The 18,552-nt window shown below is 40.6% G+C and overlaps 1 protein-coding gene across 1 annotated transcript in view; it reads right to left on the bottom strand.

Moving 5' to 3' along the window:
• Positions 1–453: 453 nt before the first annotated feature.
• NLN (neurolysin) overlaps positions 454–18,552 on the bottom strand; it is a 95,891-nt gene continuing 77,792 nt past the window's right edge. The window contains exons 10-13 of the mRNA XM_080804236.1: positions 14,869–15,055; positions 13,999–14,127; positions 12,429–12,565; positions 454–1,841 (exon numbers count right to left, since the gene is read on the bottom strand). Of these exons, the coding sequence (XP_080660362.1) occupies positions 1,707–1,841; positions 12,429–12,565; positions 13,999–14,127; positions 14,869–15,055 (588 nt within the window). The 3' untranslated portion in view covers positions 454–1,706. The remainder of the gene's footprint in view (positions 1,842–12,428; positions 12,566–13,998; positions 14,128–14,868; positions 15,056–18,552) is intronic.

An 18,552-nucleotide genomic window follows, 5' to 3' on the forward strand; every position in this document is an offset into this window, starting at 1 on the left:
CTAAGTATTAGTTTTTCCATGTGAAATAGGTGAAGATTTAAAATGATAAAGTTATTGTTAAGGAGATACACAGAAAGACAATAGAAAAAGCTGAAGAGAGTTTTTGTCTGAAACTGGAAAACAGAACAGTCTGGGGGAAAAACAAAAGATATGAGAAAAGTACCACAGGTTAAAGAAACTACTTTGGGGGAGAGAAGGGCCATGCGATTATCTCAGACGGACGGTAGGATTTCATGTGCATGTTTAACTCATGTGCTTGGCGATAATAATCTTAGAATTTTCTTATGTGTTGTTACAGCTCTTAACTTTTCCCACTGTCTATAATTTTATTATGCAGCATAATTAATATATGTATATATGTTTTTATTTCGCACAAAGTCATTTGTCTAATTGTACCTCACCAGCAAAATACCTCAGCTACACAGTGGAAAAGAACTGGAAGACCTATCAGAGTACATTAAAAGTTGGATTTTTTAATTAAAAAATTTTTTTATTATCCTGTTTCGGTTTCCTTATTGAGTAGACTCCTAGGGAAAAGTAAGTACTGTGAGTTTACTGGTCTGCTATAGAAGTAGAATTTAGACTCATAAAAAAGAAAGTTAAAAAGAGATCCAAAGGTTCATTTAAAATAAAAATCACCAGACAAGACAGGTTCGGAAGAGCCTCCTCCCTGTGGCTGAGTTTAAGAACACGTAACACTTTGGAGCAGCCATCCTCAAAACACTTCTGTCCAGAACCCATTCCTCTTCTGCAGTTTCTGAGCTCCTTCTGTGCCACACCAGCTTGAGCTCTCTTCACTACATGGCCATTTGTGACATGTTTACTGTCACTATGGATGAGATGGCAGTAAAGGAGGCAAAGTCCCTACCACTTACCGGAACACGAGAAGAGAAACATATCCTTGGACTTGCTTTAGTGCCCAAATTGGCAAATATGCCGAAAGACTGACAATCTCATGTGCTGAGGTGGAAATGAACCTCTAATACAAGATAGAAAATCCTCTAACACAAATACAAATATTGTAAAACAGTATACATTAGGACAGTTCAGTTAAAACTCATACTTTTTTTGGTACTTTCTGATAGGACTTTAGAAAAGATAGCCCCCAATGGCAGAACATAATTTACGTATGGCAGAAAGGTGGAGAGCATAAGGCTTGAAATACAAAGATAAATGCATTACTGAGGCATATTCCCCTGGCTGTGAGGTATGTGGGCAAAGAGGTCACATTTTACCGTGAGTTAGAAGGTCAAAGGTGATGCAGGGCTCCAAGAAAATATTTACCAGAGGAATGTGATGATTCATTTATCAGTCCAGAAATCCCAAGTACAAAACTTTAAGATATAAGAAGGATCAAATTATATAATGTATATGATTCAATTAAAAAATTTTTAGCCCTCTTACATTATATTATCTAGATTACAATAGTAAAAAGTCAAATTACATTCATATGAAACTTTTATAAAAAGAAATCAAATCCATTTTTATGAAACTTTATAGTACAGTTATTTTCTAATGGGTGTTTCCTTAGGTCATGGTATTTATAGTTTCATTTACATCTGCAAAATTTTTCAAAGCAAAAAACAAAAGGCAGTCAATAGAAATCTAAATTTTCATTTGCAAAACTCCCTTCAGTTTCCAGGCCAGTAACACATGGCGATGTCAACTTCTCATCCAGACATGGACTGCTACCAAACATCCCCAGTTTAAGGAGAATGCAGGCCTCTACTCATTAGGAACGCTTTCTGGTTTGGCTCACGTTTCAAGAAATTCTGGAGCATGTCCATGCCGTCCAGAGATCCCCCAGGTTTCAGGATTAGGTTTCTGTATTTCATTCCAACCTAATAAAATAAAACATCATGCCTAATAATTCATTGTTAAATTTTCCAAATCCCTAGATGCAAAAGCGAAAGCGGTAAGGGTGAAGAAAAAAGGGCTTTACTCTGTCTGGATGTTCTCTTCTGCCTAGACTACATTTCTGTCGTACTTCCTCGGTTTGGTAGCTATGAGATCTGAAGCTTACAAACTCTGGTCTTCTACATTCCTCTTTATTACTGTCTTGTCTCCTTAGAGTCTCAACAGAGAGCAAACAGTTGAACAAAAAATAGCCAAATGGAATGTATAACAGATTCCTATGTTAGCCCATCTCCAATGCGATTTCAGAAGGGTTAGCAAAGCGAGTGTTCAAACAGGGGGTCTGTGTACCTGGAAACAGGGGCACCACTCTCGCCAAATGTTTTTAAGAGGGTCTTACAGAAAACTCCTCATCTTTATGAATAGCAGTAGGACAACAGCACATGTCCCATGGTGTAGGGTAAGATACTTCTGTGGGCTCAGAGCTAGGAACAAGGACCTCTGTAAAGTTTTCTTTGGGGAGGAGGTCTGGAATTTTAAAACACATCACAGTTACTCTGTCTTTATTTACATAAATATATAAGCAAAGAGAGTGAACAAAGATGACTGTAAGTCAGAATCAGTATTATTCAATATTTTCACTTCCTTTTCATCATCCTTTTGGGGAAGGAGAGCAAGGTAATTCAGTGAAGCCCAATTCTAAATATACATGTCAAATAAATACATCACAGAGTAACACTTTGAAATTACTTCAAATAATTTCATATCATTATATCATTTGCTCAGTATGACTAATAAGTTATTTTTTTTTTAAGATTATTTTGGAGGGAGGGCTCCTGAGTGGCTCAGTGGGTTAAGCCTCTGCCTTCGGCTCAGGTTATGATCTCAGGGTCCTGGGATCGAGCCCCGAGCCCCGCATTGGGCTCTCTGCTCAGCAGGGAGCCTGCTTCCCCCTCTCTCTGCCTGCCTCTCTGCCTACTTGTGATCTCTCTCTCTGTCAAATAAATAAAATCTTTAAAAAAAAATAAAAAAAAAGAAAAGTTAAAAAAAAAAGATTAGAGGGAGAGAGAGTGTGTGAGCAAGCAGGGAGCAGGGGAGAGGGAGAGAGAGAGAGAGAGAGAGAATCCTCAAGCAGATTCCCCGCTTTTTTTAAAAAAAGTAAAACAAATAACAACAAAACCCTGTAAAATGAGTTTTAATAAAATATTTTAACCAGTATATCTACATTGTTTCAACATATATCAATATATAAATTACTGAGATTTAACTTTTTTGTTGTAAGTCATCAAAACCCAGTGTGTTTTTTACTTTTACACCCAATTCTTCAGTGGCACTAGCCACATTTCAGGTGCTTGATAACCACAGGGGGCTACCACAGTGGACAGGTGGAGGGCCTGGAACACACAATGAATCTTAGAAGGGACTGTTGGGAAATAATCTAGTCTGGCATTGAAAAGGCAAGCAGTAATCTTGTTGCTTTATTTACAAGCTTTGGATACATTTTCTTAAAAAGGGTAGGGCCTGTGATCACTGGTATTTGCATTGCTGGAAACCCTGGTCATGAAGGATTAGAGCTCGATTTAACGGTCTTTGGGGGGAAAAATGACGTGTAGTTTCTTTCTTTCTTTCTTTCTTTTTTTTTTTTAAAGATTATTTATTTATTTATTTGACAGACAGAGAGAGATCACAAGTAAGAGAGAGGCAGGCAGAAAGAGGCAGAAGCAGGCTCCCTGTGGAGCAGAGAGCCCAATGGGGGGCTTGATCCCAGGACCCTGAGATCATGACCCGAGCTGAAGGCAGACACCTAACCCACTGAGCCACCCAGGCACCCCTGACACGTAGTTTCTTACTTGGTCTGCAGCAATTCCTGACTGTGACAACAGCAATAGAGAACCTAAAATGTGAGTGATGGCTACTCCCACCATAGACATTATTATTCAAAGTAGCAATTGCTCAGGGCTGTTGAGTCCAAAGAGTCTCCCTCCCTTCCTTTTCTTTCATTGCCCAATGTGGTTACATTTGCCTACAGTGTTCAATTAGCAGGGGGACTGGGCAGGCTGCGGAAGAAAGACTGCTAGCAACAGAGGAAGAACTTAGAAAATGTGAATTAAATTCATCTGCAGAATTACAAAAATATCTTAATCCTTTTTAATGGAAAAAATGTAAATATATACTAAGAGCAGAGATAGCAGGGTCATGAACCCCATGTACCCATCATCCAAACTCCCTAATTAGTATTTACCTGCAGAAATTCTTTTTTTTTTTTTTTAAGATTTTATTTATTTATTTGACAGACAGAGATCACAAGTAGGCAGAGAGGCAGGCAGAGAGAGAGGGAGAAGCAGGCTCCCCGCTGAGCAGAGAGCCCGATGTGGGGCTCGATCCTAGGACCCTGGGATCATGACCTGAGCCGAAGGCAGAGGCTTTAACCCACTGAGCCACCCAGGTGCCCCTACCTGCAGAAATTCTTAATGCTCAAGATCTGAGACACTTTTACTTATTAAAAGACATATTTCATCCCACAAATATTATAGAAACATCAGTGAAAATCTAGATTAAGGTAAAAAATAAATCACCCGCAATGCTGATATCTCACAAAACATTCTCATTTGTACAGAGGACTGTGGTTTTAGGGAGCAAAGAAAAGCAGGCTGTTGAGGAGCCGGCCCGCACTGGGAGGAGGCGGCTCAAGGCTCCGCCCGACAGTCCAGCCCCCTCGGAGCAGGGCACTGTCCTGTCTGAAGCACGGTGCTTGGCTCAGCACAGCTCCGGTCCTGAGAGGCTTATGGCTCCAAACAAGGTGATTCAATTTCCTGAATTACAGGCCAATGGCCTTTTAATAGTTTCATTTCCTTCACAATGAAGTTTGGAGAACAGTTTAAGAGTCATTTTGGTAACAGGATCTTGCTTTTCTTTAAAACAAAACAAAAAATCCCAACAACAACAAAGAAAGAAAAGTTAAGTGAATTTTCGTGTTTTTGGAAGGAACCAGTTTTCTGGGTGAGAGAACACCGTCTGGGAGACATATGCCACAGGTCGAAGGAGTCTTTGCCCTAAGTTGTTCTATTTTGTTTACATAATAAAGAAACTTGAACTGAGAGGAACCAGAGAGAGAAGTTCTAAGACAACCATGAAGATTTTTCATGTGGTAAAAAAATCCCTCAGGACGATCTGCACATAGTAAGAGCTCCTATTAACTGTTCTATGAAGGGAAGTCACATTAGTCACCTGTGAGGTTTTAATCCTGGAAGATTAGAGTGTATCTATTGCCAACTGTGCAAATCCTCTCTAACAGTGATGTTTTTCTAAAGCAAGGTCAGGAGTTTGGGAGTCAGGGCCAAATTCAAATCTTGGCTTCACCCTCAGCTCTGTGACCATGGGCCTTGGTTTCCTCACCTGTCAAGTAGAAATAGGCCTCCCTCACTTAGCTGATGGGGAATTAGAGATGATTTCAGTACACTGCCCACTCCCCAGTGTAACACATGGCATCCAGGGGCACTCAGTAATCCTCAGTGGTCATCCAGCTCTCCTCTCATTTTCGTCCCTATGTTCAGTGTCTGATATACAGAGCAGGGACGCAGATGCATTCCTGATTTGGCATCTCCTTAAAATTAGTTCTGTCTCCTAAAAAAATTTAAAAAAACCAAAAAAAAAAAAAAAAACCAAAAAAAAAAAACAGCACAAGAGACTTGACCTCCATTATTAATAAAAAAAAGACTCCCTAATTCAGTAGGAATATTAAGTAGGAGAGACAAGGCACTCATTTTATCTAAAAATATGTACCATTTATTTGAGGTAATATTTTATTTATTTATTTTAAAAGATTCATTCATTTTAGAGAGAGACTGAGCATGAGTTGGATGGGGGTTAAGGGCAGAGGAGAAGGAGAGAAGCAGACTCCCCACTGAGCATAGAGCCCAACCTGAGGTCGATCCCATGATTCGAAGATCATGACACGAGCCGAAATCAAGAGCTGGATGCTCAACTGACTGAGAGCCACCCAGGCACCCCTTGAGGTAATGCTTTAAGAACAATATAATGGTGGGAAAGAAGGATGCCATCACCTATCAGTAATAAGAATATGTAAATGGCCAACAGCTTGGGTCTCCCGCTATCTCAGGCCTCCGTGAGGAAGCATGTGCAAACTTCCACTGCCTTCCGGCCCTCCCTCCTTCCTGTTGTGACTGACTCTGGGGAGCAGAGCCAGAGTTGTCTCCTTCCTACTCCGAGTAATAGCAGCAGGGCAAAGAGCATCCACCTGAGCACAGCTGATGACGATCAGGCATCCAACAGGCTCACTGGGCAGCTTTAAAAGTGGACTTTGAAACCTTTCCTTCCACAGCCCATCTGTGAAATCCTTCCCAACAGCACACCCTTTGTTTTCTATGAAGGTGGGGAGATCATGGGTGGAAAAAGAATACCTTGGACAACAATAAAGAAAAGAGAAGATAGTCAAAGATTGGTGCTGGTAGTCAGGGAGACGGCAATGAGAACAGTGGGCAGGAATTTTTGCTTCATTAGAAGAGGACTTCTGGAGACCTTAAGTAAAATTTCAATTTGTGAGGGCAGACAGACAGATCTTTGTTTATGGGGATGGAGATTGGGTGGGGGGGGAAGCAGGCTGGACAGTAGTAGGACCTGGACTGGGGGAAGGGGAGGCAGGTGCGGGGAACTACCATAATTGATGCAGAGGACAAACAAAAATGAACAAAACGCTCCTATTACAAGGTCTTATGATGTAGAAGGTGAGATAAAGGAAGAGACGATTAACAATGCAGATGTTTAGGGTTCAAAGAGAAATACAGAGAAAGGTTGCAGGAAGACAGAGAAAAATTGCTTCCAATTGGTTGGGATTCAAGACTTAGAGGAGGTCTGGCCTTGTAAATATGCTAGAAGTAAGCTAGTAATCAATCCCATTTCCTTTCTTTATCCTTAGGCAGAATTTAAGTCTGTTAGAAAAGGCTGAAGTATAAGAAAAATCAGCTTTGGGGTGGTATAGCAGGAGTGCTGAAGCAGAAGTTAATCCATTTGGAAGGACCTGCTGGAGAGGAAATTTCATATTTGCCCTTAGCAACACACTATAGCAGGTACTGGGTCTAGAATTCTAACTGAAGGGCACTGGAATACTTAGCTTTATATTACACATTCTCGGGGCGCCTGGGTGGCTCAGTGGGTTAGGCATCTGCCTTCGGCTCAGGTCATGATCCCAGGGTCCTGGGATCGAGCCCCGCATCAGGCTCTCTGCTCAGCAGGGAGCCTGTTCCTCCTCTCTCTCTGCCTGCCTCTCTGCCTACTTGTGATCTTTGTCTGTCAAATAAATAAATAAAATCTTAAAAAAAAAAAATTACACATTCTCTGTCAGGTAATTCCTTTCATGTTAACCCCACATTCATCATGTTTCTGTATCTGTTACTGCAAATAAAGATGTAGCTACTTCCTAATGGTTTTACAGGTTAAAATACAGTGACACCCGATTTTATTTCTTCTTCATTGATGGAAAAACAGAGGTTAGCAATTTCTCTAAATGCAAAAGAGGTGAAAGACACTTCTAGCTTAATAATATAATTGCCTTTGAATCCACAATGTCTATTACCTCTTAGGAAATTTTCCCACAATGAAGTTGCCTTATAAAAAGAAATGGCCCTAGTTAAAATGCCCCCATTTTTTTCAACCCTATGATTAGCTGCTGTATTTTGAAACTACATTTGGTGACCTTAAAGATATCTTCAAAGAGCTTGCTGGAAAAGTGTTATTCCCAAGCAGTTCCCTTCCATGTTGTTTAAGAGATCAGTTGGAGAAGGAAAATATACGTCTGATAATGACACTTTGTCACACTCTACTAGAAACAAAGACTTTATTTAACAAACTAATTAATAGTTAAGATGGTCTATTTATTTATAATGAGGAAAACAGAATCACAAATAAAATGAGAGGTAGCAAACTTTTGGCTGTTATAGGTAAGCAGCCAATTCTAACACTTTGATAGAAACCTTCAAAACAGAATGAAACCATTGTAGCATAAAATATGCTAGTGCTACATTTGGTATTCAGAAGACTATAGGTTTGGGGTGCCTGGCTGGCTCAGATGGTAGAGCATCTGACTCTTGACACCAGGGTCTGTGAGTTCAAGCCTCACCTTGGGTGTATAGATTACTTAAAAAAAATAAATAAATAAAATAAAATAAAGCTTTATATTTGGCCCCTCCTATTCTTTTTTACCCAGTGAGTAGGGCACTTTCCATTTAGGCTTGCTAAGATCTGGAATGTTTCTCAGAGCAGACCTTGAGCTTTGCCAGATGGGAAGAGGTTACAGAGAGAAGGCCCAGAGATGTTCTTTTGTTAATACCAATGACTAGGACCAATAATGTCAACAGTCCATGATCTTTTAGTCTTCAGCCTCTCTGGAGTCTGGAGACTAAGAATAGTAGGCTCTGATTCCTTGAAGGGCCACCTCACTATCTTCCCAAAACAATTCAAACACTTACTAGGTGAAACAAACAGGTCATTATGTGTCAACCATATTTCAGTTAAAAAAAAAAAAAATAAGGTGTCAACCTTATGTAGCTACAGTGGCACCAATATATACTGAATTGTGATGCATATTAAGAAATCTAAGGACAGTCTAATTCTCCTTCCTTTCAAGGTGTCCTTTTATTTGTTTGCTTGCTTTTGTTGTGGTTTATTACTGAAAGTTTCTAGAGTCTATTATTTATCCTTATTATTACAGAATTTTTATAATGGCTTTGGGAAACAGTCTTTTTAACTCACTGTGCTGGGCAATAATAACTGGGCCCTTCCTACTGAAAACTTTGCAATTCTAGAAAATATAGCAGAACTCAATGATGAGGAAAAAAACATAAATCATACTAGGGAGGGTGAGGGCCTTGAGACAACAAAGTCTGGATGAGACACTGTGATTGCTCTGATACCCATGACTTCAGATCAAATTCACTATTTCCTTATACTATAAAAATTCTTTCGGGGCACCTGGCTGCTCAGTTGGAGGAGCATGCAGCTCTTGATCTTGGGGTTGTGAGTTCAAGTCCCATGTCGGGTATAGAGATTACTAAAAATAAATAAATATATAAACTTAAAAAAATTCTTTATCTTCATCACAACAAACCTATAATAATGACTGATTTTTTTTTTTTCTCGAATGGGATTACTGTCTCAAACACTAACTTTTAATAAGTGGGTATTTGAATTTTGTTAATCAGGTATTACTTTAAAGCAAACATTTGCAAAAAAAAAAAAAAATTAAAGCAAACAAAACCAGACAAACAGTACACTGTAGTAAGGAACAAAACGGCTATTTAAAAAGCTGTTCTAGTATCTGCCATGGCAGGGAAGAGTTTGAGGGTGGGGTGTAAAGGGATTCCCCTTGGTCACTGGAGCCAGATTTAATACTATTATGATAGCAGTGGGGCAAGAAATGACATGCTATCTTAGAGTATTTGATAGGAAAGAGAAAGGAAGGGATTAAAGTGAACTTCATGGCATAAAATGAGTAATATACAGCAATGTTGAATCCAGAATCATACTAAAACTGAAAACTGTTTTTAACATTATGAGGCAACAATTCCAAGTTGTTGGGAATTTTGCTTTCTCCAAGTTCAGCCCAGGTCCCTGGGCTAAATTACAAGTAGTCTGGCTGCCTGCCAACCTGTGGAGCCTGAGAATAAGAGGAAGTACATAGAAGCATAGTGGCAGGGATTGAATCTGCTGGCCTTGCACGTTCCCTGGGGTCCACTGGGATCTGCACTTTGGCTGTTACCTTGACAGATGGAAGAGGTGGAGGGTCCTGGAGATGTGGCCGCGTGAGTGGAAGCACAGAGGAGGTGAGTGAGAAAGCTTAACTGAAAAAGGTATTGTAGCACTTATGCCAAGAAGCCTCACCAACTAGTAAGAGCCAGTAACAGGTCATAATCGTTACCTTTATATAACTAGACCTTGTGTCTCTTTAATTATCGTTTTCCGACTTCTGCAGTAATATGTGTTCTTTGTAAAAATAAGGAAAAGCTCCACAAAAAGCACAGAAAAATATTTAATATTTAAATATTACATCAAGTTATCAAGTTATCACACGAAGCTAGGAACGGACATTTTGATGTACTCTTTTTCATAACATATATTTTAAAATAAAAATTTATATTCTGTGTTACAAAATATTTTATAACTTGCATTTTTTCACTCTGTGTAAGAGTTATATTAAAAATTCCAGGGACGCCTGGGTGGCTCAGTGGGTTAAAGCCTCTGCCTTCGGCTCAGGTCATGGTCCCGGGGTCCTGGGATCAAGTCCTGTGTCGGGCTCTCTGCTCAGCAGGGAGCCTGCTTCCTCCTCTCTCTCTGCCTGCCTCTCTGCCTACTTGTGATCTTTGTCTGTCAAATAAATAAATAAAATCTTAAAAAAAGGAAAATTCCAGACATAAGAAAAAACTTGAAGCCCCCCCCCTTTTTAAAAAATATTTTATTTATTTATTTAGACAGACAGAGATCACAAGTAGGCAGAGAGGCAGGCAGAGAGAGAGGAGGAAGCAGGCTCCCCGCTGAGCAGAGAGCCCAATGTGGGGCTCGATCCCAGGACCCTGGGATCACGACCCAAACTGAAGGCAGAGGCTTTAACCCACTGAGCCACTCAGGCGCCCCTGAAGCCCTTTTCTTATGCCCAAGTCCATTCTGCTCTCCAAAAAATGGAAAGGCCATTTGTGGCTGGAATGATTGGAAGATTTCATAAGTGAATGGCCATTTGAGTGGCCATTTGAGTAGGGCCTTTCAGGATGGTAAAAATTTTAAGAGGCATAGACAAGAAGGCACACATTTAAGGTGGAAGGAGAATGAACAAATTTGTAAAGGTGCAAAGACCTATAGGAACACAGAAATTAGGCTGACACACAGAGTTCTGGGAAGTAAGGAAGGGATTTGATGGTTACTCTAAAGACTGTGAACAAGGAGAGGAATAACAAGAAGTAGGAAAAAAAACAAACAAAAAAGAAAGAAAATGATAGGTAAGGGCCTTTGAAAGTTGGCAACTGGGTCATTCATCAGTGGTAACTCTGGAGAGAGAGTAACTTTCCAGTTCAGTTGGTGGAGGCAAAAACCAGATAAAAGAGGTTTGCCAAGACTGTTTCTTACAGCGAGAAATTAGGCTATAAAAGGAAGAACAACTGAGTAGAAGCAATAGGGCTGTCAGAATCAGTATCAATAACCCTAGTTTTTTTTCCAAGATGGCAAGCCAGTAAGGTTTGGTATGACAGACATCCCTGAGACAGAAGGAAAGAAGTACTGAAGTATACGAGGAGAAAAAGTAGTACTCAGTCTTGATGGCCTTGCTTTTCTTCGTGGAGAGCAAAGACGTAGTGAGAGACTCAGGGGAGCTTAATAAGGGAGGTGGGCAGGACAGCAGAGGAACACTGGGTATTCAGACAGGTTGGATAGGATGACTGTGTAGTGGGGCATGTTATTGGACTCACACGATCTTCTTGGGAAAGCTCTGAATCCCAAGGACACCATCTCTAGGTGAGATGGTGGAGGAATCCAGGGTTGGGCACTTGACTGAAGGTCATGCCGAAGTCAAGATATTTACGAGAACAGTCAGTGGTTGACGAGTGTAATAGGTTGGCCAGGAAATGGAAGAGGGCGTCCAGTGACTTAAGAGGCTGGGTAGGGTGGGATGGAAGATGGTGTGTTGGAAAGGCTAGTGTATAGAAGGTAGGTGCTCCAGAGGTGGGTTTTTTGGGGGGGCTGGGAAGGGGAGGGTGGTCTAAATTACAGCAATGTGTTTCACTATATATGTGTGAGGCCCTATGCAATTCAGAAACATGAAATTTGGGGGAACCAACCAGTTGGCTAAAATAAGCACAGGGAGCCTGATTTTGATAATTTGTTCTTCTAATTTCTGAATCAAACAGAATAAAAAGCACACTGGAAAATGCATCAGCCCTAGAAATAATCTGACAGTTGAGTCTTCAACAAGAGTGGAGACTGGGGGACTGTAACTCAGGAAAGTTTGGCTTGTAGCCACCTGGCAGTCAATTCACTGTACACAGAAAGGAACGGCTCAGGTTAATGAAGCGGCTTAAATTACTCAGAGGCATTTGGGTTACAAACTACGTAGTAGGTAGGGTATGCCAGCCACAGAGAAAGGGTACCACCCACAGAAAATGTATAAAGAAACTGTGTAGAGAATATTAGAACATACGAGACCATTTCTAACAGGAAGGAGTTACCTTTCTTTCCCAACCTCCTATAAAACGAAAACATTGTATGGCACATGTCAAAACTAGCTGCTACAAACGCTCAAATGCATAAACAAAGCTTTGAATTTTAATTATGCAATATATTGGAATGTTAATAAGCAAGAAAATGCACTAGGTTTTTTTTTAAACTTATAGAATTAATCACTTGTGCACTGTAACCTCATGATGTTTGATACGAAAAGATGCAAGACTTGAAAGTTAAAAGCTGTTACCAAATCTCTTACTCTAAAATCTAGGTGTAATAAATATTTTACACTAGGAATTAAAGGGGAGGGAGCAATTGCGAAATTAACAAAAGGAGAGAAGAAAATACAATACCTCTGGATTCATTATCCCTTCTTTTTTAAAACAGCTGTAAAACATGTCCATGGAAAATACTTCACTCCAAAGATATCCATAATATTGGCCATCATATCCCCCTGCCAAATGTCCAAAAGTGGCTGGCATATTTGTGCCTTTAAAGAAAGATACATTTCAATCAATGTGATGGCCAGTGTTAATAATCAGGTTATCAGCTGGCTAAAGTTTCCCTATGGGGAGTGCAGACGCTGGGGAGAAGAGGCAAGCAGGATCTTACCTGTAGTACTCCCTGGGTTTACCTGCCCTTTGCCAAGATGTTTACAAATGTCTCTGCTGTGATGACTCAACCTCGGAGATGGTTTCGGCCCTAAGCTCTGGAATGCCTAACAATAGTTTCAGAGGCTTTGTCCACACCCACCAGATAGCTCACTGTTTCAGAACTCTCAGTCCCTTCTTATCCCCCAGACACTCGCGTCTTACAGATACTTTAATCGTTAAGCCTACTCTTTGTCACACCTCTTCATATCTAAAAATGTGTCAGAATGGCACTTAGTTTAGGTTCATAATTACCGAAAAATAACTCTTTCTTTAAAAAGCTAAAAAGGGGGCACCTGGGTGGCTCAGTCATTAAGCATCTGCCTTCAGCTCAGGTTCTGGTCCCAGGGTCCTAGGATCGAGCCCCCACATCAGGCTCTCTGCTCGGTGGGAAGCCTGCTTCTCCCTCTCCCACTCCCTCTGCTTGTGTTCCCTCTCTCGCTGTGCTTCTCTCTGTCAAATAAATGAATAAAATCTCTAAAAAAATATATAAAATTAAAAAGCTAAAATGGTTTTAACAACTCAATCTACCTCTAGGGCTACTTTTAAAAAGGATTTTTGTCAAAGTGGCCTCAGGCACAAACTTGTATGGTCTACTACAAACAGATCACAAAAGGAAGTGAGGAGCTTGAACTGACTCAGTTAACTCTTCTGACCTTCAGTGTCACTATAAATGTGATGGATACATTTAAACAACGACTTCGTTGGTGGAAAAAAGTCGCCTTACCAAACTACGTACACATGAATAACTAGATGTTGGCTTAGAGTATAAACATGAACACACATGTGTATACCTACCCACCCACCCACACGAATGCCAGGTTAGAAGATGCTAGTTACACTGCTTTAACTGATCTGAGAACCAAAAACAGAGACAAGGCAGAAGTTTGTGCCTCTCTCTGAAACTGCCCCTTCTGCCAATTTCTTAGTGAAATCTCTGGAAGTCCTGGTACACACAGAGGGAGGACTCAGGTGGGTGGGGCCAAATGTGAAGGGCGTGCTCTGCTTTGGGGTGGAGACCAATCGCTTAGGCCTGATTACACTAAAATGCTGCAAAGCGGGCGCCACCTGTCCTCCGAGCACGTTTGGACCCGATAAGTCCTATAGACATAGTAAGCTTATCTCAAAGTCAGGGCCTGATTAGAAGAATCAGAAACAAAGGAAGGATGTGAGGTAAGCTGCCTGACCAACTCTACCTTCCCCGGCAGGGCTGGTAGGAGGATACCCTATGCCTGACAGAAAAAATGAGCTCAGGGTCTTGGTGTTTACATACCTGGAGTAGCCGGGACACCTAGAACCTCTGTGCAGTATTTGGCATATTCACCTGCGGCGTCCAGCGATGCGTTCGTGTGCAGAGACTGATCAACTTTGCTCAAAACAATCTGGCGCAAGGTCAGAAGACCTAGTAACATAAGAATGTTCCAGCATGTTTGGGTAAGAGAGAACTATGTGTTTTACTATCCTAAGATCAAAGATTTCAAAAGCTGATGGCTGCAGTACACACTGCAAAATGGGAGCAAGGCATCTCATTTAAAAGGAGTTGGGGGGCGCCTGGGTGGCTCAGTGGGTTAAAAGCCTCTGCCTTCAGCTCAGGTCACGATCCCAGGGTACAGGGATCGAGTCCCACATCGGGCTCTCTGCTCAGCAGCGAGCCTGCTTCCCTTCCTCTCTCTCTGCCTGCCTCTCTGCCTACTTGTGATCTCTGTCTGTCAAATTAAATAAAATCTTTAAAAAAAAAATAAAAGGAGTTGGATTTTGTTTTTTTGGACACAATCCCAGTATAGTTAGCTGTCTTCCCTCCCCAGGTTAGCACCCTGAGTGTACCATTATTACTAAAGGGGAGATGCGTTCTACAGGAAGAAGAGGCCAAAAATTCTCTCTTGAGCAATTCTTTTTTTTTTTTTACGATTTTATTTATTTATTTGACAGACAGATCACAAGTAGGCAGAGAGGCAGGCAGAGAGAGAAGGGAGGAAGCAGGCTCGCCGCCGAGCAGAGAGCCCGATGCGGGGCTCGATCCCAGGACGCTGGGATCATGACCTGAGCCGAAGGCAGCGGCTTTAACCCACTGAGCCACCCAGGCGCCCCCTCTCTTGAGCAATTCTAATAATGTATTTTCCTTTTCTAAAATTGCAAGTCATACCTGTGTTGACCAGTCTGGAAGCAACAAGTTTTTCAAGCAGATCATCCATAATGGGGCTTCCATCTTTATAATGTTTTGACAGTCTTCGGAGGGAATCCATGTCCCATACCCAGTTCTCAAGCATTTGTGATGGCACCTCTACAAAGTCTGTTTCCACATTTGTTCCACTAAATCGTGCAAAATCGGTCTAGAAAGTAAACACAGGCGTCTCTTTTTTAAAGCACTAAATGAAAACTATGTATGTGATGAATCATAATTAAGACTCTCTAAAACTTGAGCACCTGGCTGGCTCAGTCGGGAGAGCATGTGACTCTTGATCTTGGGGGTTGTGAGTTCGAGCCCTACAGTAGGTACAGAGATTACTTAAATATTAAAAAAAAAAAAAAAAAGACTCTCTAAATCTTAAGTCAGAATCAGAGTCAACTGCCTCTTTGAATGAAGGGTTAGGATAACTTCAAATTTAAATGAAAGCAAAAGGCAGAGGCCAAGCAGCCTGAAAAATAACCACCAAGTACTCTATGTTAAATTAGTATTTCATTCTTTTGAATCATAGACAAACGTCGAACAATCATCAGGAAACATAACTGAAAGCAAAAATCAGTCTGAGTTGAAACTAGCCTTAAGCTTTGGAAGTAAAAAGAGTAAAAAAAATTTTTTCCTTTAAAAATGAGTAGATTTAAGACAATTTCTCCCTACTTCTCTTTTCTGTTTGCTTCCCTTTGTTTATTCAGTACATGCCTTTCTGGGGCACTCATCACTACTATTTAACTACTCAAGTTTCAATCAAAATCAAAGAGTTAAATGACAACACTGCAGACAGGTATCCTTTGCATGTGTATTATGTTTTGTGTTCTAAAATTTTAGATAAGTGATTCTAAGAAAACTGCGGTAGAAAGCCTAGTCAGACCTCTCAGGGTAGAAGAGGCTACCTTAACACAAGAAGCCACTTCAATGCGAGTCAGAGCCATGGATTAGCTGGCAAGTGAGGGTGAGTGAAATGCAGCTATCATTTCCTGGACAAACAAAGGATGCTCAGAAGTTAAAGCATCTCTTGTAAAAATAAAGGACTTACTCTGAGGGTGTGGGCTAAGAGTTAAAAAAAAGGTTTTGTTTTTTCTTTTTTTTTTTGTTAAGTGAAGTTTAGCAAATTGTTGAGTCAGGAAAGCTCTTGATCTTTAGAAAGAGGGGAATTCACTAGAACAGCTGATGTTTTCAAACCTGCACCCCATCCACAGAACTTCTATAAAATTGACACTGGCAAAGGAGATTTAGCATTAAACCAACTGGGTCATCTGTGGGATGGGGGATGTCGTTGTGTTGTCTCTCCCTGAACCTCTGTCCTGTTTCCCTCTTCAGACGTGTGATGCCGCAGCCCTCCCTGACTTCATCATCCCTGGGGCTCTGCAGGGAAGAGAAAGGAAGAAGGACTTAAGCACCAGGAGGAGGGAGCAGATGGGACAGGGAATCAGCAGCAGAGAAAGATTCTGTTTTTGGCCCAGGGCAGAAGCACAGATGTCTAGGCCATTTCACATTCTGCCTTCCCCTCTTTATGCAAAAAAAATGTTTTGCTTGACTTCCTATTATGATTACGCTGATTCTAGATATGAAGAGCTGCAAATCCTGAAGGGCCAAGGGGAATGAAATGCACTAGGCGCTGGAATTAGGCCACCTGTGTTTGAGGACATCCCAGTAAAAAATTCTTACAGGAAAGAGGCAAGGGTTCCAGAAAACTGAACATTTTGCCTCTTTCTGGTATATAATCTTCTAAAATAACAAATATCCTACACTTGGATAAAACAACATGATACAATAATCATAACAGCCTACACCTATTGAGACTTCACCACTCAAGGCACTATGCTAGGCCCATTACATGGATATCTGATTCAGACTCCAAAACGATTGTATGAAGTACATACTGTGATCTCTGTTTTGAGATAAGGAAATTGAAACACACAGATTCACAGGAGAACTAGGATTTGAAACCAGGTGGTCTGACTCCAGAACCCACAGTTTGAACCACAACCACTACAATGCCTCTCCAACATAAGAAAAATGAAAAACATAAAAGGTTAAATTAGGATGTTCCGAAGTGACTAAATCCTCCTGGGCATTATGTAAAGTAGAAAAGTCTTATATCAAATTTGCCTTCATAAGAAGAGCAAAACTGAGGTTTCAGTTGTACTTCCTTAGAAATCCTACTTCCTCTCTCTATTGGACGATGATGCCTCAAGGATCAGACCTGAGGCTGGGTGTCAAGGTCAGCCTTTGTAACCACCTCTCCTGCACTCCGGATTCTGGCATACTAACTGCACGATTTTCTAAGGATTACAGTTTTTAGGTAAGTACTCATAGAGCTAACAAAGGCAAATAAATCACACCATCAGTCACCACTTAACAATTATTTTGACAAAAATATACATTTCCTATACTTTGCTTGGGTGAATATTTTTTGGTCAGCATTGGCATATGGAGGTGCAAACCAACCCCAAATAACAAAATGTGTATGTGTGTGTGTTTGGAGGAGGTGGTGGTGGTATTTCAGAATCTAGAAAAACATGAACAAATGAATAACTCATGAGCTAAAATTGAATAAAATAAAAATTAACGCAGTTATGTCATTCAGAGTAGAGAAGAGAGGGCTTATTCTGTCCAAAGCCATCGGGTGGTGCGGGGAAAGAGCATAGCGATGAATGAACAGATCAACAATGTCTTCTAAAGAACAAAAGGAAATGTTTGCAAGGAGTAGAAGCTAAAAATAACCCTACTGCTTACTAATTTCCCGAAAGTCAGTCATGCTGTTTCTCTGTGTGCCCTTTGAGCAGTATCATTTAAATATTTTTCAAATGAGGAGGACAAAGAACCTATGAAATTCAAAAGCTCAATTTCCAGCAAACAACTAAATTCTGAAAAGAAAGGAACCCACAGTCAGCCACTGTGTAAGTCTACAAAGAAACCCTGAACAGGCCTTAGGATCCACTAGCCTGCTGGGGGTCTGACACTCAAAACAGCATGACTGCTGAATGATTACTCACTGTTGACCAGCCGGCAAACACCACTCCCTCATTTTAAACTGTAGGTTCCAAAGTACCCTCAAAAGTCCTTTATATAGTTTTCCACAAGAACAATTTGAAGGTGTTGAATATATAGTAGCTTCCAGGCTATAGTAACCACTGATGTTAATATACATCCCAGATAAAGCAGAGCATTGTGAAATAAACAAAAGTAATCTGATTAACAAATCATTCTGCAGGTGATACCTCAAGAAGTTTTAGAGCATTAATGCTGCAAAAAATGTTCTGACAATAAAAGCCTAGAAAACAATGTACACTCAGATTTCTGTTTGGTTATAATTTCTTGAGAGGAAGAAAGTTGTCTAAAACAATGAGAATTTTCATCATTACCTTTTTTTGACAGACAATAGGATGCTTAAAATTTTTACAAGAGATCACTTAATGCTATAGAGATTAACTTCTCAATTTAGATAACACAACAGGAGCTAGAGCAAAATTCTATAAACTGAAGCCCAAAAGTCATGTGAGCTTTTGGTGTATATAAAGACTGAAGTCTTAATGGATTATTGTTCTAATGAAGTGACCGAATGCTTTTAGGGGTTACAACGGAAGTTTTATATACATGATTCCACATCCCAACTCAAAGAAAAAGCAGTTGCTGAAATCAGTA

This window comes from Martes martes (genome assembly GCF_963455335.1).
Source record: "Martes martes genome assembly, chromosome: 5".
Lineage (NCBI taxonomy): Eukaryota > Metazoa > Chordata > Mammalia > Carnivora > Mustelidae > Martes > Martes martes.